Raw genomic sequence first — 21257 nt, 5'->3', positions numbered from 1 at the left:
ACCACATTTCCTGCAACATCTCACAAAATCTCCACCAATTTCCACAAAATTCAAGAAAAATCCCGCAAAATTCTCCAAGACTCCTCCAAATCCCACAAACGTCCCACAAAATCTCCTCAATATCCCACAATATTCTAGTGAAATTCCACAACATTCAAGAAAACTTACACAAAATTCTCTAAATTTTCTCAAAACGCAACCAAATTCCTGCAACACCTCACAAAATCTCCAACAATTTAAAAAAAAACTAAGAAAAATCCCTCAAAATTCTTCAAGTCTCCTCCAAATCCCACAAAATTCTGGAAAAGCCCCACACAATTCCCTAAATTTTCTCAAATTTCTACCAAATTCCTGCAACATCCCGCAAAATCTACACAAATGTCCACAAAATTCAAGAAAAATCCCTCAAAAATCACTAAATTTCCTCAATATCCCACAAAATTCCAGGACCATCTTACAAAATCTCCACAAATGACCACAAAATTTAAGAAAAATCCCACAAAATTTATGATAAGCCCCACAAATTTCCAGAGAAATCCCACAAATCCCCTAAATCTTCTCAAAACCCAACCAAATTCCTGCAATATCCCGCAAAATCTCCATCAATTCACAGAAAATCTAAGAAAAAACCCTCAAAATTCTTCAAGTTACCTCAAAATCCCAGGAAATCTCACAAAAATCCCCAACTTTTTTCAAAACCCTACCAAATTCCAGCAACATCCTACAAAATGTCCTCAAATATAAAAAAAATTCATGAAAAATCCCACAAAATTCCCTAAATCTTTTCAAAACCTTAACAAATTCCAGAAACATCCAACAAAATCTACACAAAGGTCCACAAAATTCCAGAAAAATCACACGAAATTCCCTGAATCTCCTCAATTTCCCTCAAAATTCCATTAAAATCCCACAAAATTCCCTAAATTGTCTCAAAACTCAAAACATTTAGCAAATGCCCCAATTTCTCATCTTCTATTGAATATTTTCGTTTTGGAGGCAAATTAAATTGAGATACATTAACTTTTAAAGGTATCAATGCCATTGTTCTTTGCCCTTTTCAAGCAATCTGTCGAGCTGTCCAGTCTGCTTTTCCATTTTCTTCACAAATTTTGGAGTTTCCTGATTGGTGTCCTTTGCAGTGCATAATTGCTACTTGTTCAGGTTTTGTATTGCTTTTATCAATTGCAGGACTGCATCTTGATGTTTAATGTGTGTACCTTGAGAAGACAGCAGTCTTCTTTCTTTCCACAGCACTCATCCCCCTCATCCAGGGCTTTTGCAATTAGTCCATAGTCCATGATCCACAGGCAGCACCACCCTGTCATCCCAAGGAAGACTCGCAGCTCATGCACGTTCTGGGGTTCTGGAATAGCACAAATAGCTTGAATACAATTAGTACCCAGCTTACATTGCCCTGGTGAGATTTCACATCCCAGGGAAATCACACTCTGCCAGGCAATTTGTGCCTTTTCTTTCGACTCCTTATATCCTCCCATTCCCAGCTGATCTCAAATTTCAATTGTTACCTTTATGCAGGTTGTTTTCTCTTCTGTAGCTATCAGTATATCATCAACATACTGTAACAGCAGGTATTGTTTTCTCAGTACTTGCCTGTTCTCAGTCCAAATCTCCAGCGCCTTCCCCAGCTGGCTTCCAAATAGGGTTGGACTGTTCTTGTATCCTTGTGGGAGTCGTGTCCAAGTGAGCTGAGTTTTCCTTCCATTTTCTGGATTTTCCCATTCAAAGACAATTTCCTGCTTTCTTTCTCAAGGGGTATGCAGAAAAAGGCATCTTTTAAATCAAGTACAGTAAACCATTTCTATTTCATTTTTATAGATGCTAACAATGTGCAAGGATTAACTACCACTGAGTAAATATCTTTAGTTATTCCATATATTGCTCTCAAATCCTGCACTAGTCTTTATTGGTCAACACAGAAATTTGGGCTCCAGTGTTAACTACAAAAGTAAAAAGTGGATGTATAGGACCCACTATTATTGAGAAACCGCTCAGACTATTCAGCCTAGTCTTCACAGAAGTATGGAGAACATCATTTATTTCTATCTTTAGCACACTTTTATAGGGTTTTACAGGGTCCCCGGGCTAAGCAAATTACTCTTGGTTAATCCACACAGGTTTACATTTTTTCTCTTATACACAAGGATATTGTTTTGCTTCATTCTCTCTGCTTCAGGAAACTTTCAAGGACATGAGCCTTTAATATCACGACTTATACCAAAGGCTGGTTTGTGCAGACAGGCCTTTACTAAAATATCATGCCCACCTTCTGTTCAAATATTCTCTACACACTATTGCTGTAATCAGTATGTCTCCAGATTTGTTATCTCTAGTGAGCATTTGAAATAAAAGCAATCTCTGCCTCTCTGCTCACCCATGAGGGGCAGAGTTCCCAGTTTCCCTGATTCTGAGGCTCTTTGGGCTCCACTCCCAGAAGCTGAGGAGACGGCTTTGGCTCACAGCCCAGAGCCTGTGGAGCTGTGCTGGGTTATCCAATGGGGCATTCTATACAATGAACTTGGGACAGTGCCAATTAGAAAGAACTTCACTCAACTTTGAAGTGAGAAGCCATCTATTACCTTGCTGGGGACCCCCTTCTTTATCTCCAGTGACCACCAATACTGGCAGGGAGAGATTTCTCTTGTCTGGGTTTTCCTTAAGAGAACCAATGCATCTAACACCTTTGCTTTCTCTGATTTTTCTTCTGCCATTTTTACAGGTCCATCATTTCTACTGGAATGAATTAGCTCTTTTGGAGGGTAAATTTGATTCAGGAGAGGGGTTTCCCCCTCTTCTGTTTCCTTTAGTGAGTCAGCATTTTTGAATTTTCATCATGGAGGGCTGCTCGCTGCAGATGGATCTTACTCTTTTCTTCATTTAATTGTTTTTGCAAAATTTCAACTAGGTTCTGGAGGGAGTCTATTCTAGTTCTTTCCTCACTTCCTTGCTTAAAGCCAGTTTTTAGAGCTGCTGTAAAACAAGCTCCCAAAACTGAGCAGAGTAGAGTTTGATTTTTGCCCAGTTTAAATTTTCTTTCACCTTGTAAAGAACACACTTTATCAATCACATTTTCCAAATTAAACCAGGAACTAAGCACCCACTTTTCCCTTCTTGGAGAAGGTCTGGCATTGTGTTTTGCTAACAGAGCATAAAATGCAGCTTTAACTTCTGCACTGCCCTTTTCAGTCATTTTTACAAAGGGAAAACCACTACAGGGAGGTATAAACTTCAATTATACACACACACAAACACACACACACACACACACACACACACACTGCTTTTTACTTCCCTGTGTGGGTAAAAAGACCAAATCTGCTTGGGAGGCACTCTTTCAGTTTAAAATTCTGATTGTCTCTTTGCTACACCAAGCACTCAAAATTCATACACACAACAACAACAAAAACGTTCCCGCCCTTTTGCACTAAGAGATCTTTTGTGAAATTCTGCAGACAGAGCCCTCAAGTGAGTGTGGGGTGCTTTTCACCTCGGCGTGTGCAGTTTGTGGGAAATTCGAGTTGCCCCCCTTGCTTTCTAGACACCGCTCACTCTCTTGGGAGTGTCGGGCTGGGTGCGGCTGGAGCAAAACATCTTTCCCCTAATACAGACTGCACAACAAACCTGCAGCCCCTTCTGTCTGTCACAAATCCTGTCCGTGACTCCAGTTTAAATGTCACGATTCGCTAACGCCAGTGGGAGTCGCGAGAAGTTTCTTTGATCTCAGAGGGCACAAAGGACACAAGGGATTTCAGTTGAAATCACAACAGCAATAATGTACATTTATTTTAGTGATAACAAGGATTATGTGATAGAGGAGAGGGAGTGAGAGAGAGAGAGAGGAGAAAGAAAACAAAGTAAAGAAAGAGAGAGGTTATAGCTACCAACAGATGAGACAGTGTCACAGGGGTCTTTTTCCGTGGGGAGATTTCACCAAAATCAATTCAGCCTTATGTAATTCTTCCCCAAAGTGACCTTGTTTCCAATGTGCTAATAAGCACCCCAAAGGAGAAGTACCTGCTATGAGAGCATTGCTGCCCAAAACCCCTTTAAGCTTCTCCATGTCACAACTACAATACACCACAAATGCCGAACCTGCAACGCTTTCGCAGTCGTCTGACGGACGGCGCCCAGGCAATCCCAACAGGAATTCCTTTAGCCCAACCAAGCGCAGCTTTTGCTGCGTCTTATTGGCAGGCACCCAAACCAAAGTGAAAGCACCTTACCTCTTCTCCTGGGGACGCTGTGAGCAGCGCAGACGGTCGCGGCCGATGGGCTCCCCGAGAATCCCTCGGTGCCGGCTGGAGCAGGATCGGGTCGCGAGCTCGCTCAGCAGCACTCACAAGGTCCCATCTGGGTCACCAAAATGTTAGAGTTCAGGAACACACATCATCACACAATGATTATATGCAGGTGCTTCATTGAAGAGCTCTGGGTGTCAGGGGTACACAGACCCAAATCTGACCCATCTTGCTTTTGAGCTGAACATGTTTTATACTCTATCGTTATACAACTTAGATATTAATTATTAAACTTACATTGCTCTATTGTATGCATTGTTTTTACCCAAGCATGGATTTCTCGTGATCCCACCCCAGCCTCCTAACATTGTTCCTCATGTTCTTTAAACAATAATTATATCTAATCACATCTAACAATTCTATCATTTATCATATATTGATTACACAGGTGCAGTTTCACATGATCTTTAGCAAGCACAAGGCCTAACATTTCCAGGACCAACTTTTCCCGGGCTTGCCAAGCCTAACTTTCTTCCTGAGTTCCCGAATTTCCTAAGATTTTAAAACGCTTTACAATCAACTCCAGACAAAAATAGTCCTGCCTGAACAGTCACAGAGTTACATCAATTTTTAAATTATATAAATTTTTCCAGAGCCTGCTGGCTGTGTTCAAGGTTTTCTCCCTATTTCCTCCCTAGTGCACATTCTCCAGAAACTCTGCTTTTACATCCTTTTGCATTGATTAAAGTTACCTGCAATGACCAGTCAATCCAAACCATGGGAAAACTTGAACTTAAATGTGTACCTAGGCAAAATATTTACCTCCCACATCTGAAGCCATGAGCTGCCAAGTACTGTCCCCACTGTCATACCCTGACCCCTGGAGGTCTGATGATGCCATCATCAGTTTGAATATTTTGGTAGTTTCCACATTGGCATTCAAATCCTTGACTACAAAAATCACAAGTCAAGATTTCTAGGATTCTTCCATACCAAAGCTGTCATTCTCACCCTGGATTTTAGAGTGTCTGAACAGTCAGACAAGGTTTTAGTTTTAGACACTACAGACAAAGTCCCTGCTGTTCGGCGATCCCATTCCATCAGCATATAGTCCTGATGATTCCTTTAGGCAGGAGCAGCAAAGGCAAGAATGAGCCAAACAAGCTGTTCCTGTGTTCTCATGTCCTGCACAGCAGTAACTGGGAATTCAAGAATGGATTCAGGAGACAATGGGTGCACAGGGAGCCACCAAGACTTTGGGATGCTGAAATGGACCAGCCTGGTGCCTGTGCCCGGGCTGCACCGCGCTGAGCTCCAACTGGACAATCTAACAATGGTTGAATGGACACACCATGGGCCACTGGAGACTCCTACTCCTAGTTCTGTGACCTACACTATTCACCTGTCATTCACCAGATGATTTTTTCATCTTTGCTTGAAATCCAGGAGAGGAAAAGGTCAACATGGAAAAGTGTTCTCCCAATTCTAGTGACACCTGTGCCTGCACACCACCTGTGCCCATGGCAGGGTGCTTGGAGACTGGATGATGTTGATGCTACTTTGCAACACCAAGTGCTCAGGGATTCTGGGATTGCCCAAGTGGAGATCAAAACTGAGCCGTGTAAGTCCCTGCTTTTTTTCAGCACATGCTGCTTCTTCCTTTATTCCAAGCAAGTCCAGGATTTTGTTTCATGTGACTTCAAGGTGCCTGGACAGAAGAGAGGGAGGGCAGCTGCAGCATAGGGCTCCTGCCCCATCAGACTCTCCCTCTCTCTCTCTCTCTCTCTCTCTCTCTCTCACTCAGGATGGTGCCAATGCCACTGCCTTGGGACACCTGAGTGTGGAAGGCGAGCTCGCCCTCAAGCACGGCCATCCAAGTCAGTCACAGGCACAGGCTGCAGCTGAAGCTGGCAAGCGTTGTTGTAAGGCTGCAAGTGAAGAGAAAGCCATTGTGGCCAACTCTGCTGAAGCCTTTTGCCAAAGCAAAGGCAATTGTGCCCACAGCCTCCCCCTGTTTGGCACCTGGCTGCTGCGGACGCCTCAGTGCGCAGGTGCCGACGTTGGGGCTGCTGCTGTTCCTGGGCACACTCTGCTGCTGTTTCTGTGGGCTCCAGAGCCGCTTGGGCAGCAGCCACTGGGCAGCCCTGCTGGAGGAGACATCGCCACCCTCTCCATGGTGGCAGCAGCTCTGTGGGCCCCGAGCTCTGTGTCAGGGGGGCCTCGGTCACAGCAGCGTGGCCTGGGCAGCCGCGAGGGCCCGGGCTGGCCACCAGCCCTGCCTCTGCCCACTGCCCCTTCCTGGAGGCACCCAGTGGCCGTGGCCTGGCAGCACCCCCTGCCCTCCATGTCCCCAGCCAGTCCAGCCTGGGCACCTCGGGCTGTCCCCACCCTCCCGCTGGGGTGGTGTCCCAGCCTCCAGGCCTTCTGCTGCAGGCCTGGGGGACATTTTGGGGAAGCACCAGAGCAGCCGGGTGTCTGGGACCAGGCGGCTGCCCGGGGGCTGCTTATGGCCTCTGACACCCAATTCCTCAGGGCTTCCCACCACCCCGGCTCTTCCAGGGCCTTCTGTCCCCTTGGAACCTCCTGCCACCCACTCCCTCACACATCCCCCTCGTGCTTTCCCACTGCCTTGTCCCGTCTGGGCCTCCGCAGCCCCTCATCCCTTCACGGCCTCCCAGCACCCCGTGCCCTCAGGGGCACCCCCAGCCTGGCCCGGCAGCAGCGCCGCAGCCCCACAGGAGCTCCAGCAGCTCCTCAGCCATCACGGCAGCAACACACGGGCAGCAGGACACAGATGGCGCTTCCTGCCTGCCACAGGGCTTATGGCTTCAGCACAACCACCAAAGGCCAAGGGGCTTCTGGCCATTTCCCCTGCACCACTGCATGCCCCGGCAGGTTGCTGAACACAAGAACCCTTTTCCCTCTCTTCCCCTATGCCCCACACACCCTGGGCAGCAAAAGAAAGGTCTTGGGACTCTTGTGGTTTATAACATATCCTATATTATTTACATACTAGATGGAAACGAAACGAAGAAAAAAACAATCTCTATGACACAAAAATAACAGATGGCCCATGTGGCCCCTGAAGATAGAGCCTCTCAGCCCTAACATATCCTATATTATTTACATACTAAAAAGAAAAAAACAGAAGAATACAATTCTTATGAAATAAAACATCCCGGCTAGCCCAGGTGGCCCCAGTAGCCAGAGCCTCCAAAATCAGTGCTGAGCACATCTCCAGCAGCGCAGCCAGCCCAGGCCTGACAGACGAGGCCGTGTCCTCCATGCCCTGAGGATTTGGTCTTGCATCCTCTGCAGGATGGAATATCGGGCACTCTGGATGGCCCGGAGGACATACAGCGTCTCAAGTGCCAGGTCTGACACGGCACCGCTTCTGTCCTCCGTCAGGCGTTCGAGGGCTGCAAGAGAGACGAACAGAGCCACGGTCACACCCCAGAGCTGTGGGGGCCCAGCGAGAGCCCCCTGCCAGGGCCATGCCAGCCGGCTCTTGCCTTGGCCAGGAGGGAGCAGGGACCAAGGGGGTCAGCCCGAAGCTGCTGGCCACAAATGCCCCACGTGGCCCTGAAATCTCACTGTGCTCTGCCCACGCCGCCCCTCATCGGCACAGGGAGCAGAGCCCTCCACAGCCAGGCCAGGGCTTGCAGCTCCCCCGACAGCCAACACTGTCAGCCCGCTGCCGTGGCTCACCTCTGCACAACACCTGGAGCTCTGCGTGCTGCCCCCTCAGCTGCTCCCCGGCCATCCCTGAGAACACAGAGCCTGTCAGGGTCCCAGCAGCACAGCTCCCTGCCAGCGGCGCTGCCAGCCCTGTGGCCACACGGCCTCCTGCCCCGGCAGGGCTCAGCCCGGGCCCTTGCCGCACCCTGACCCAGCCCAAGGGCACGGCTGCCAGAGGCCGGCAGCAGCAGCCCCGAGGGCAGCCGGGGCTCCAGGGCGCCGGGCCCGGGTGCCGCTGCCGGGGCAGCAGCCGGGGCTGGGGCCGAGCTGCGGCGGGGCGGGGAGGGAGCCCGGGCTCGGGACTCACCGATGACCCTGATGGCCGCCGCTCGCAGGGTCTCCTGTGGGTCCTGCAGGTACTGCAGGGCCCGGCGCAGGTGCTCGGCCAAGGGGATCCTGTGGTCGGCCAGCTGGAGAGAGCGGCAGGAGGGAAGGGTTGGCGCGGGCTCTGCCCCTCGGCCGGGCGCTGCTGCCTGCGGCCAGCCCCGGCCTCCCGTGCCCGGCCAGCCCTGAGGCCCGGCCAGCAGCCGCTGGCGCCGGGCTCTGGAGGGGGCAGAGGGCCGGCTGCTGCCCGGGGAGCCGCGGTGCCGGCCCGGCCCGCAGCCCCGCTGGGCCGGGGCTCCATCGGCACCCGGCTCGGGGCCACAGGGGGCTGCAGAAGAAGCCGTGCGGCCCCCGGCTGTAGCAGTGGGCAGAGGCACAGCTGCCAGCCCCACACACTGAGCACCGGGGCCAGGGGGCTTCTGTAGCCTGAGGCTGGCACTTCCAGGCTGCCCTTACCACGAGCCTGGCAAACTTCCACAGTTTCTCCTTCCTGACAGCTTTTTCCAGGTCTGTCCTCTTCAGAAAGCCAGCCGCGCGAAGGAGCGTTGTCCGAGAGGCCTGGGGAGCAGCAGAGCCGCAAATGGCCCCACAAGGCAGGGCACAGGAGTGTCCCAGTGCCAAGGGCTGGAGGAGGCTGCAGCCTGCAAGCCTGCGTCAGGGCAGGAGGCAGCTGAGCCCCCTGCCAAGGCGCAGCAGCAGCCCAGGAGTCCTCACCTCTGCCACATGCCGATTCTCATCTTGGCAGTGGAAAAAGAGTGGGAGCAGGCTCTGGTACACTCGTTCCTTCAGGGGCTTTCTTCCTTCTTCTTCTGCCGAAGACATCACTCTTTGAAGGAGAGACATGGAGAGCAGCTGCACCTGGCTATGGGGCTGTATGAAAGGAAGGAAAAATGACCTCATCATTGGCTTCTTGTGGCCCACATTGGCGCAGGCCTGCAAATGCACAGGGCACAAAGTGTCCGGGCAGCAGGCAGTGGCCGTGGCTGGGGCACAGAGCCTTACATTGTCCAGGAGTTTCAGGAGCGGCTCAGCCAGCTGCAGGGCCCTGCGCCAGGATATTGGGGTGTCTTCTTTCAGGAAAATATAGCTCAGGAGAGCAGTGCTCATCCTGGCCACGTCACTGTCCAAGTCCCACAGGAGGTGCACTAGTCTTCCTGTCAGGCTCTGAATTCTTTCGGCCTGTGCAGAACACAAGGGTGTGAAAGCCCGGGCAGCTGCCGCAGGGCCCAGAGGCCAAAGGGCTGTCCCAAAGCACTCGGGCAGCTGAAGCAGGAGGCAGGAGAGCTGCGAGGAGCTGCCTCAGCGCCCAAGGCAAAGGCCAGCCAAGGCCAAGTGACAGCATTGCCCAGCCTCATGCTGCCCACACAGCTTCAGCTGCTGCCCCCTTCTCACCATGGAGGGACGGTCCTTTAGCAGGAGGAGAGCCCTGAGAACCTGGTGATGCATCTCTGTGGAGTTGTACCACAGGTACTTATACAAGATCTCCATTAGGCTGTCACCACAGTCACTCAAGTCCAGGCAATCTAGGAGCTGAAAGGCACAGGGCAGTGAGAGGGGAGCTGGCCGGCAGGAGCCTGGAAGTGCGCAGGGCTGGGCCCAAGCAGCAGCACAGGGCGCAGGTGCCATCCCAGGCAGCTGTGGCTATGCCAGGGGACAGGGCTGGCAGGGAGCTGAGCGAGGTAGTGCTGGCCATCAGGCTCACCTCCACAAGGAATGCCATGGCAGAGACATCCCAGTGTGGCAACGGTTTGCTGAGCACCTCAAGCAGGTAGCTTAAGATGCTTTTGCACAAGTGGGCGGATGCACGGCGCATTACCCTGGAAGGCAGAAAATGGCAGAAAGAGTCTAAGCAAGGGTGCGAAAAACCTCTCCCAGGACTGATGGACACAGTTGTCCTATTGCCCCAGCACCCTGTGAGGGTATTTGGGCCCGTGAGATGTGGCTGCTCCTGGGCACCCTCCTCTCACAGCCTTTTCCAGTCTCCTTGGCCATCCCTCGGTGACGAGGCCCTCAGGCCCATGGCCACGGGGACTGTGGGGGGCATCCCGGGCAGGGGGCACAAACGTCAGAGGCAGTGGGGAGAAGGGGGGCTCACCTGGCCAGCAGACCCATGGCATAGTGGTGGGTGTCAGCACAGAGCAGCGTGTCCCAGCCACGCTTGCGTTCCATTGCCACCACCACATGCTCCAAGTGGAGACTGCAGAGCAGGGCCTTCAGGGTCTGCACTGCAAACCTGTGTGCACAGCAAAGCCCAGGTGACGCTGGGAGCGCTGGCTCTGAGGCTGGGGAAGTGGCAGGGACAGGAGGAGTGGCATGGAGCACCTGTTGGGGCTGGTGGAGAGGCCGTGTTGCTCCTGGCATTCCTTCCAGAAGGTATGGATGTCCTCTGTCATATACAAAGTACTGAAGTACGTTTGGAAGAGGAGATGCACAAAGAGGCGGGGGAAATAGACTGTGAGGATCTGTGGGCAACAGGGCCCCTGGAGGATCTTCCACATCACCAGAGTTGCCTGCAGAGGACAAAGCAGCCCGAGACAGCGCTCAGTGCCGGAGCGTCCGTGTGGCAGGGCCTGAGCGTGGCAGGGAGAGGCCGGGGCAGACACAGGGGGAGCAGCGGGCCTGGTGGCCCTGAAGCTGCCCCTAGGCCAGGTTTGTGGCCAGTGCCTGAAGCAGGGAGATGCAGTGGGGGAAGGAGGCAACAGAGCTGCTGGAGAGGCGGCCGGCCTTGCGGTGAGCAAAGGCCAGCTCCAGAAACTCACAGTCAGGGAAAAGACAGCCGTCTTGTCCCCATCAGAGGTGCCCAGGTTTTTCTGCGGCCAGCTCCCCACCACATTGATGAGGAGCGGTGTCACTTCCTCTGAAATCCAGGGCGAGAGCAAGATGGTCGTCCACATGGCCATAGCAGCTCTGCGGGGTCAGACACAGCACCGTGGGCTGGGCAGCAGCAGGGAGCTGAGCTGGCCACCAGCTCTGCCTGTGCCCACTGGCCCTGAGCGGCAGCAGCAGCCAGGCAGCCCAGCCCTGTGGGGACAGGCCCCTGAGGGGCAGGCTGGCAGCATGGCAGTGGGCTCGGGGGCCGACTTTGTAGCAAAGGGAGCAGCCAGAGGGCCCTGCAAGTCTGTGTTGCTCACAGCCCTGGGCCGGGCTGTACAGGGTGACGGGCTGGGGAGCCCTGAGGCCTCGGGGCAGCTGGGCCCCATACCTGTCACACGTTGGGGCCACCCGCAGGAGAGTGATGGCCACATCATCGGGCTCTGCCTCGGCCACTTGCATCAGGGCCCAGTCCATCCTGTGCTCAGCAGCCTCATTGGCCATGAGCCACTGGTGGATGTACCTCACCACGCCGGGCACCTGGAGAAGGCACAGGGAGACTTGGAATGCTAGCAGAGGGAGTCAGCAATGTGCCCAGCTTCTTCCCCAGACAAGTGTTTCTCTTCCACCATGCTGCCATGGCCTCAAAAGCTCCAAGTGAGCAGCAGGCGTGGCTTGGGAAAGCCAAGCAATTGCTGGAGGATCAAAGGCTGGCCACAGGCTGCTTACTTGCTCTGGATTGAAAAGAGCCGTCTCTACAAGCAGATCCAGCTGGGCAGCGCTGCTCTGTTCTACCAAGACCTCTGAGGATGCTTTGACCTCAGTGTCCATGGGACTGGTGTCTCTCTTGCCAATTCTCGTGATGAATTGGTAAAGAAACTGTAGGAGAAGGGCAGGAAGGCAGGGAAGTTGCATGGAGTGCTCCAAGTGCGGTGCTGGGCTGAGCAGTGCCAGCAGGCCCAGCGCAGGTGGGGATGGCTGCAGGTACCTGCGCTGCTCTGCGGAAGCGGCCACGGGCGGTGTCCTGCTCTTGTGTGCCGTCCATGGCTGCATCTGGCAAAGAGCAGCCAGAGCTGAGGGGCTGCAGGAGAGGCCGGAGAGCACAGCCCAGCCCTACGTTCCCCAGGCAGGGACAGTCCCGGGATGCCCCAGGAAATGCAGCACGGCCACTGCTGCGGGGGCAGCCCCAGCCCCTTTTTTGTGCTGTCCATGGGTGTGTGTCCACAGGACAGTGTGGGATGGGATGAGATGGGATGCAATGGGATGGGATGGGGCTAAGATGGCTGCAGGCACCAGCCCTGTGGCCCAGCTCTGCCACTCACCCTCCTCCAGCGGCTGCAACTGCTGCACCTCTTCGGTCTCTGGTGCTGGGGCAGCTCCAGGGCCTTCTTCCTCGACCTCCTCCTCCTCCTCCTCCACCCAGGCCAGCTTGGGCACTCTTGGGGGTCGCTGCTCCCTGTCTTCTTTCGGACTCTCCCATCCTTTACATAGGAACAGCACCAGGGGATGGCATGGCATGCAATGGGATGGGGCCAAGCTGGCAACAGGCACTAGCCCTAAGGCCGAGCTCTGCAACTCACCCTCCTGTGGTGCCTGGAACTCCTGCACCTCTTCAGACTCCTGTGCCAGGACAGCTCCAGAGCCTTCTTCTTCCTCCTCCTCAAGCCAGGCCAACTTGGGCACTCTTGGGGGTCGCTGCTCCATGGCAGTGACTGGATTTATGGCTGCTTGCAGGAGAGATGGCTCGGAAAAGCTCAGAGTCAGCAAGTCCTGCAGTCGTGCCTGGAAGGCACCTGCAAGACTCAAGTCCTGGCAAGATTGCAAGACAGCGAGTCCTGCACTTGGGTCTTGAGGGCTCCTGCCACAAGGACAGGAGGCTCCTCGACAGGGACTGTGGTCTGGTCTCAAGGGCAGAGACTGCAGGGATGGGCGACACGTCGGAAAAGCTCCGGGTCACCAAGTCCCACGGTCTGCCCTCAAGAGAACCTTAAGAAGGAAGCCTCGGGAAGGCCACAAGTCAGCAAGACCTGTGGTCTGGCCTCGAGGTCACCTGTAGGAATAGTGCTTCAGAAAAGCTCCAGGTCCGACACAAAGGAGTGCGCTGTGCGGGGGCTCCTCACAGCACCGCTCTGGCGCGTCCTGACCCGTCGCGTGCACCGAGCACTGTGGCGTGGCCCTGTCACCGCCAGCTCCTATGTCAGCACGTGTCACAAAGGGCCCTTTGACATCTGCTCCCGTTGCCACCATCCCACGGTGACCGTGCTGCAGCGTGTCACAAAGGGCCCTTGCACACCCTGCCCTCCGCCCTGGGGCCGCCCCCATCCCCCCACCAAGTGGCCCAGCTTGGAAGGAATCCCTTGCCCAAAGTGTCTAAGACAGCCTGACGGGATCTTTAGGAACAGCTTGTTAGAAATGAAATGGAGTCAAATTTATCAATAAGAATTTTATTGAAAACTTTGTAAAATTTACTCATGGAAATGTCTCAGTGTTGAGAGACAGGTGTCTGCTAGGGAGGGCAGGAGCCTCCCTTGGAATGAAAAATGTAGACCCCCTCCCTCCAAATTATGATAATCCTGAAATCAAGGGGCTCTCAGGCAGAGATCTGGGGATAGGAATGACAGTTCTTTACTAGTATTTATAACCAGGCAAACAAACAACAATAACTACAGCGTTAGCAAGAAAACAGAACCAGGGACCCCGTGACAGCTTTCTGGGCTGAGACGGGAAAGGATGGAGGAGAGGCTTTGTTTCACAAACCCCCTCGGGTTGGCAGTCAGTGCTGGTGCTCCTGCAGGGCTCTGAGGAACACTCAGCTGGAACAGCAGGGATGAGCTGAGATCCCGGGCCAGTGGCTGAGGTGGATCAGCAGCTCCACGGTGGTGGCTGGCACTGCCACACGTCCCGGCAGGACAGGGGGTGCGAGGCCACCAATGAAGAGGGAAGAAGGAGAAGAAGCAGCAGCTCCATCTGGGTGATGGCAAAATTCCCTTCTCCCCACCACAACAGCTCTGTACCCAAAGTGTTCTTCTCCGAAGCTGAAGAAGCCACCAAACTGTCCCCACCCTCCCATTTTCCTGCCCCCTTCCCTCCCTGGGCCCAGCCAAACTCTTTGTTTTTCCTCAAGCACCCACCAAGTACCCGCAGTTAAGTTTTCCCTGCAAGTCATGAGTAAAAATTCCACAGGCAAGCCAGAACTAAATAGAAAATAAAGGACACCTAACCCCCAACACCTGTAAGTTGTATCTTGAGAGTCAGCCAGGATCTTTGTTTGCCAGAAACACCTCTGAAGTTTAATCAAGGCATTAGTCATCAAAATTATTTTGAAAATTTAAAGATCAAAGTAGCCAAAATACTCAATGTAACTAATTGCTGGGTATGTTCTCAGCTCAGGTTGGGAGGAATGGGGTTCCCTCGGAGGGCTCACCCTGTGGGGTGGCCAAAACTCTGTCAATGGGCTCTGACTTGTAACGGATCCAGTGCAGGGACACTGACAGAAAACTGTGCTGTGGAACACAGGAATGCAATTATCAGTTTTACAGGATTGACTGAGATTTCCCTTCAGGAGAAACCAAGCCCTGTTCTAGTTGGAGGCCACAATGTGAAAGGATTTCTGTGCTTTACCATCACAAGCTTACTCATTCTTTTTCCTCACTCTCATTCACGTTAGGAACAATAATTCTGTTGTCCATGGAGCTGGCACCTTTTGAATTCCAGAATAATGTCCCCAAGGTCCTTTGCTGTTCAGCTTTACCGCGCTGTCTGTGGCTAACAAGGCTTGCTGGGGTCCTTTTCCCTTCGGCTGGAGAGGTGCCGGGTCCCAGTCCCTGAGGGACAGCCAGGCTCCTGTCTGGAATTGGTGTGGAAGTCCCTCAGGGTCACATCAGCCTTCACATGGAGCCCCGTGGATCTGAGCATTTTCCAAAGGGTCCGTTGGGGCAAACAGGGAGATTTGGTCTGGCAGGGTCTGTAAAACAATATCCCATCCCATCGACTTGTTCTGGCAGAGAACACTTGGCTGCAGGGACATATTCCCATTGTTCCTGCCCAGGTCTCAGGATTCCAACAGTGTTGTCTTTGCCCAGAGCTGTTCCTTCAGCTGGCTCGGGAGGGCCATTTGGCCTCTGGACCCACACTCTGGCTCCTTTATTAGGACTGCTGGGTCCATACCTTTTATCTCCACAAATGGAGGTGATTTGAGGTGGATGTCCTTTTTTTACAATTGTTTTTAAAACTGCAATATTGATAACTGTATTACCCTGCATTGTGGTGGAAAACCAAATCTTGTTCACTATTGTTTAACAGACTTACTTCAATTTCTCCTTGATAATCTGCATCAATTCCTCCTCCCATGACATGAACACTTTGCAAGGCCAAGCTCCAGTGAGAAGTTATCAAACCAAAGTGTCCTGGAGGAATCTGAATTCTTATTCCTGTATTGTAAATTGTCATTTGCTTCTGATTTCTCCTAATGAATTCCAGTGCATGAAGGTCCAGCCCTGCAGCCTCTGGGGTGGCCCTGGCAGGGGCCATCACAGCCAGAACAATTTCCCAGGCAGTCCAAGTCTCACTGTCCATGGCTGTGTTTGCAAATTGGGTGCAGCCGTGCACACCCAGGGGTTTCCATTTCCCAGTGGGCCCATTGTTAAGGGCATGGAGCCCATCTGGGAGATGGGTTCTCCACCGGGACAGGTTCCCATCTCCTCATTTTATCAACTGCTCTTTTAACAATTGTTCAACCAATCCTGTAGCTTGTAGATAGTGTGATACATGAAAAACCCAGCAGTCTTAATCACTGTGTTTTTCACAGGAACAGACAAAGCATTCCATATCACAGCATTGCCAAACCCTATAAAAATTGCCAGTTTTATCCCTTCCTCCGTTATTCCTTGTATACAATTCACAAAGTTCACCGTTGACATTTGGGTCTTTGCTAGTCCTTTTTTGTAGGGTATTTTAGTGTTACAGTGAGCAGCCAAAGGTAACAAATTGAAATTGTCAGCATTATTTCACATTATCGATTTTTAGTTATATATATAAATATATATTATTGTGTTGTTATAATTATTGTTGTTATTGCTATTGTTATTATTATTTTACTTGGACAAACAAACCTGAGCTAAAGACTAAAACCCTCTTCTGTCACTCCACGTGGGAGCATTCCGAAAACAAATGTTCCTTCTGTTGGTGCTGTTAACAAAATCCCTCCTTGTCTTCCCAAACCCATGAGTTCTTTTCCTTTTTCCATATGCAATGTTTGGATGCATTTTAAGACATCCAGCGGTTCAGCCTCTTTTAACCGACTGTTCCACTGCTCGCACGGTGCTCCGACCTCAGCCCCACTCCAGAGCCAGCGAACTCTGGGGAGAGCTTCCCTTCTGGGAATTACAGATGGGACTGATTCCTTACATTTACATTTTAAAAGTGACATTTTGTTGTGATCTGGCTAGACTTTGCCAGTTTTGTTTCACCAGCGGGCAGAGTCAGCACCAAAGGCACAAACACCACCTGAAGGAATCAGTGTCACTAACTGCAGCTCCAAGCAGCAAAGGATGACAAAAGGAGCAGCTCAGCAATGAATCCAATCATCAGTGCCAAAGATTGCCTGCAGGGATTAACAAAGATCCAGCACCAGTTCCCCTCAGACTTTGCCATCCCCAGATCCACCCATCAGCTGGGGAAGCTGTCACAGCCAAGGGCTGGAGAGCCACTCCAGACACTGGGAATTGCTGCAGGTGCCTCCAGCCACAGGTGAGGCTCCAACCCCGCTGTGAGAGAGGGCCCAGCTTTGATAGTGCTGAATAAACAAACTGACAGCACTTCTGGTGTGGGAATATCTGATTTCATCCTCCTGTTGCGTCCCTACCAAAGCCTGGCCAGGCCTCAAGGAGGAACCAAGGGAGTCAACCCTGACCATACACCCCAAACAAGGCCAGATGTTGGATTCCATGGCCTTGTCTGGCTTTTAAACACAGAAAGGTCAATCCATGTTTCATTGATGAGTGGATACATCTATCACAGCGTTCATGACCATGCATATTTCAGTAATGAGCAGATGGACAGATAACCTTTGGCTGGAAGGTTCATCCAGAGATCACCTTTGGCTCAGGGCCTGTTGTTCAGGCCTCACTCAGGGCCTGTTGTGCAGACCTTGGCACTTCAGGAACGAGGGTTAGTGGGGGGCTTGACACTGCTGGGTGACTGGCTGGACTGGATGAGCTCAGAGGTCTTTTCCAGCAGAATGGATTCTATAATACCAGGATTCTATCTGCTGCATTCAGCTAGGTCCATTACTTAGCAGCATTACTTTAGTCCAAAAGCCCCCTCTTGCTCAGCTCTTGTGGCCTGAGGCTTCAGCTCCTTCAGCTCCTGGTGCTGAGCTGCTCAAGCTGAAGGAGACAACTGGGAGAGAAGAATAAGTTCATTCAATTCCTTCTGGGACATGGAGAGGGGAAATGTGAAAACAGGAGCATTGTTTGGTGTGGCCTCCTCTCTGCTCTTCACACCTTTCAGTACTTTGAACCAGCCAGGAGCTTTCTCCAGGATTCAATGAAGCAGCTGTTCCTGCTCCCAGCTCTGGCTCTTCCCAGTCTCTGACCTTGACTGGTTTTGTCCCTCTTGCTGTGCCCTCTGTTCCCCCAGGGGGCTGCCCCAGACTGAGGGATCAGATCCAGGCACTGCTGCTGCTCCCTCGGGACCAGCCCCAGTTTGGTTGTTGCTGTCAGTGCCAGCAGAAGCCGTGGCTGGAGCAGCGGGTGCTGACAGTGCCCCAAGGCCCGGGGCTGGAGGGGTCCCTGGGCTGGGGCTGGGAGGGAGCTGCCCCTTGTTCTCCCCCTGCCTCCCGCAGAGCTGGGCCGGGCACAAGTGGGGCAGCAGAGCCAACAGGGAGCCTGCGAGTCTCTTGCAGCCGTGCCTGCTCGGAGTTTGGCCTTGGAGCTTCAGGTGGGCAAAGGCAGCTGCTCTGCTCCCTCTGCGTGTGCCCGTGTTCAGCACTGCTGCTCCATCAGTCTGTGCCCAGCAATGGGGAAAAGCCTCAGCCCTGCAGGGCCAGGAGCTGCCGGGCTCTGCCTGAGCAGCTCAGCCAGCGGGAAGGGAGCTGCTCCACACGGGAACCAGGAGCAAAGGACATGCCTTTTCTAGGACATGTTTTCTGTAAAAAAAACCAACAAAAACAACAAAAGCAAACAAACAAACAAAAAAAACCCCAAAAAACATGAAAGATAAAAATTACCCCCAAATGTGTAGTGAAAAATCTTCTATAACACTGGAGTAAGAAAGAGATAACTGATCTTCTGAAGAAGAGAACTCAGCTTTGATTTTAGTTCCTTAGTTTGTTCACGTGCTAGTGAAAAGGATCCATTAGCTGCCTTCCTTGAGAGATTTTATGGAAGTTTTCCAATATTAAGATATTTTACACTGCAGTTAAAGGAATAGAAAATTGAAATACATGTTCTTCATGACTGTGTCTTGAGTGTAAAAATTTTGCAGTTTGGAACTTGGACCTAAATGATGAGTTCGGCGGGAGAAATGCAGCACTCAATATGAATGATCAGCAAGTCTCATTTATTGGTAACTCTGCAACCACTTGTATAGCATCAATAATTAGGCTCATACAAAGTGTAAAAGCAAGCTCATTCTTGGATATTTTTATTTAAGGTCAACTCCACCTAATTCCACATTCCTGTGATCGTTCTTCTATGCTGAATTCACATTCTTCTGATCCCAGCGTCCTGGTCTCTGTTAACAGTTATCACTAAGGCCTTCCTGACCTTGCAACATCTCACACCAACTGTACTCTATTGTCTCATTCTTTCCCAGCTAACTGCTGCATGGGAGCATGACCTTTGCTCTCTAGCCATTCCTCTACAATTCCCCTGTTTTCTTTTTGTACTAACAAAACTGTAGAAGTAGCCTTTTTCATCATGTTTTGCAAGCATTGCAGTATGCAAGGAATAAACAGTAACACAATCACAATGATCAATATAACATCAATTGCCATTTGTGCCAAATATTTTAACCATCCAGTGAGACCTAGGGATTGAAACCATTCCTCTAATGGATTTGTTTCCATGGTTAATTTTTTCATATTGTTCTGTAGTTGTCGGAGATGAGCATGAATAGACACTGAATGGTCAGAAATATTCATGCAACACATTCCATCAAAGTCTTCACAGCCATGGCCCTGTGCTAATAGCAAAAAATCAATAGCAGCTCTATTCTGCAATACAGCATGCCTAACACTCTTCATATCCAAAAGCAAATCAGACAAAATCTTTGATGTAATATTAAACTGTTTTCCTGTCCAACATGCCAGTCGTCGTAACTGTGTTAAGGCTTGAGCACTAGATACTCCAGGTGTAAAAATAGATGACACAATCACTGTAGGACGTTCCCAAAGTTCAACCTGATCCTTGCATTCTGGCCCCAATTGGAACACACTTCTCTTTGTTCGTAACCTGGTTCTATTGGATCCTCATAGTTGCTGTATAGTGGGTGCAAACAATGTCAATTTCCAAAAATAACAAGGCCCTCCATAAATGTTTGCTGGCAGTCCTTGCCATGCACGATCTCCACAGATTAAAAAAATACCAGGTGGTAATTGTAGAGGTGAACTGCTAGAATTTACCTTGTGAGACCAATTGCCACAGTATGCATCATTATTTTGCAAATATGGCAAATTTTGTGGAGAAACATTTGTACCATTTGGCCCATGAGACCTTTTTGCATGATTGTTCCTAGCCCAATTGACAAAAGTTAAACAATAATTGCTAGGGGCTGAGCCTAACAGTCTTAACTCTCGTGGCTCTGACCCAGTAACATTTAAACCTGTAGCAATGTACCAAATTTGAGCACCAATGGGATTTGCTGGGATTAAACCTGTGTCACAAATATTGATCGTGAATTTACCTGATGGGATTTCACATAATGTTTTGTTTGCTTCTTGGGGCATTTTCCAATTCTTTGTCCATTTTTTAAACATTGTGGCATTGAGTGAATCCTCTAAAGGTGCACCCACTAAACAAGTTCGAAAAGGATCTGAAGGGGTGGCCATTGAAAGGCAAAAATTATCTTGTCCAGTTTGATTGGCCCACATTATCCACATATTTTGTCTTTCATCAATGTCAATCAAGAGCCCCTCATTTCTTTTTATCATGGTAAACCACTACAACAACCGGATCAGAGATAGTCTCTTAAGGACTTTAAAAAGATTGTGGCAGTTCAGCCAGCATCTTGGCTGGATCCCATGGGAGATCTTGCTTCCCTTTTCTTTTACCCCTCTGCCTCACCCGTCGATTCGGTTGCTTCGAACCACGGGGTGTTCCATCTTCTCAGCAGCAGGGATAACTTTCAGGGAAAGACCCTTTCTCTCGAGACTGCCGTTTTAAGAATTGCTCCCAATTTTTATTTTTTACCCCTGGAATATCACACCTGACCTGTGTAAGTGTTTTATGACAGCGTATTGTGGTTATTTCAATAATATACGGCAAAGGGGTATTAGGATGATAACAATAATTTTCTGGGTTTATCCCAAAAGCAAAAATCTCCCACCATCTATCAGATCCTTTTTCAAATTGTCCTGTTTGCACACCTTCCTGTAATGCAACCTCAGTGAAATTTCTTTCAAAGTTGTAACACTCTGTACAAATCCCTCTTGGGGATCGACCCCACTTAGAATGTGTCCACCACTTTTCTTTACACACTTTACAAATGTAACATACAAAAGGATAACATTCACACTCTGGTACTGTACACAAGATTTGCATGTGAGAGTTCATCAGATCCCGTCTCTATGTTGATGGTAGAGAGCGAGAAGTATCTGCAGAATTTTCTGGATCAGATGAAGGTAAATCCCTGGGATCAGCAGGTTTAGTCCATCGGCTTGACACCCAGACAGGCCCTGTGGGGGTAGACACACAAAGATAACCACGTCCCCAATACAGTACCTTGCTGGGACCTCCCCACAGTCCTGTTTTTGGATCTTTACAAACCAATCGGTCTGCCCTAGCATTTCTTTCTCCTAAACCCACATCCCATTTGTGACTACGAATATGGATAATAGCAAAGGCAGCAGTCCTCAACTTTACTGCTCTTTGAAGCTGCAAAAACAGTTCATATAAACGAGGATTTTTT

General features: G+C 50.7%; 1 protein-coding gene across 1 annotated transcript; it reads right to left on the bottom strand.

The window, feature by feature from the left end:
• Positions 1-7236: 7236 nt before the first annotated feature.
• On the bottom strand, positions 7237-13340 carry LOC147646560 (maestro heat-like repeat-containing protein family member 7). Its single transcript, XM_086873255.1, has 16 exons — positions 12710-13340; positions 12452-12610; positions 12118-12182; positions 11859-12008; positions 11521-11669; positions 11078-11225; positions 10641-10828; positions 10414-10551; positions 10021-10135; positions 9711-9848; positions 9321-9497; positions 9033-9188; positions 8775-8876; positions 8302-8404; positions 7965-8021; positions 7237-7675 (listed from the first exon to the last, which is right to left on the bottom strand). Exons 1-16 carry the CDS (start codon positions 12831-12833, stop codon positions 7476-7478), a joined length of 2169 nt encoding a protein of 722 aa, XP_086729381.1. The 5' UTR covers positions 12834-13340; the 3' UTR covers positions 7237-7475.
• Positions 13341-21257: the final 7917 nt, after the last annotated feature.

The sequence above is a fragment of the Cyanistes caeruleus genome, unplaced genomic scaffold (genome assembly GCF_971803275.1).
Source record: "Cyanistes caeruleus unplaced genomic scaffold, bCyaCae1.hap1.1 HAP1_SCAFFOLD_91, whole genome shotgun sequence".
NCBI lineage: Eukaryota > Metazoa > Chordata > Aves > Passeriformes > Paridae > Cyanistes > Cyanistes caeruleus.
The sequence above is the reverse complement of the archived record's forward strand: the minus strand, read 5'-3'. Positions and strand labels throughout refer to the sequence as shown.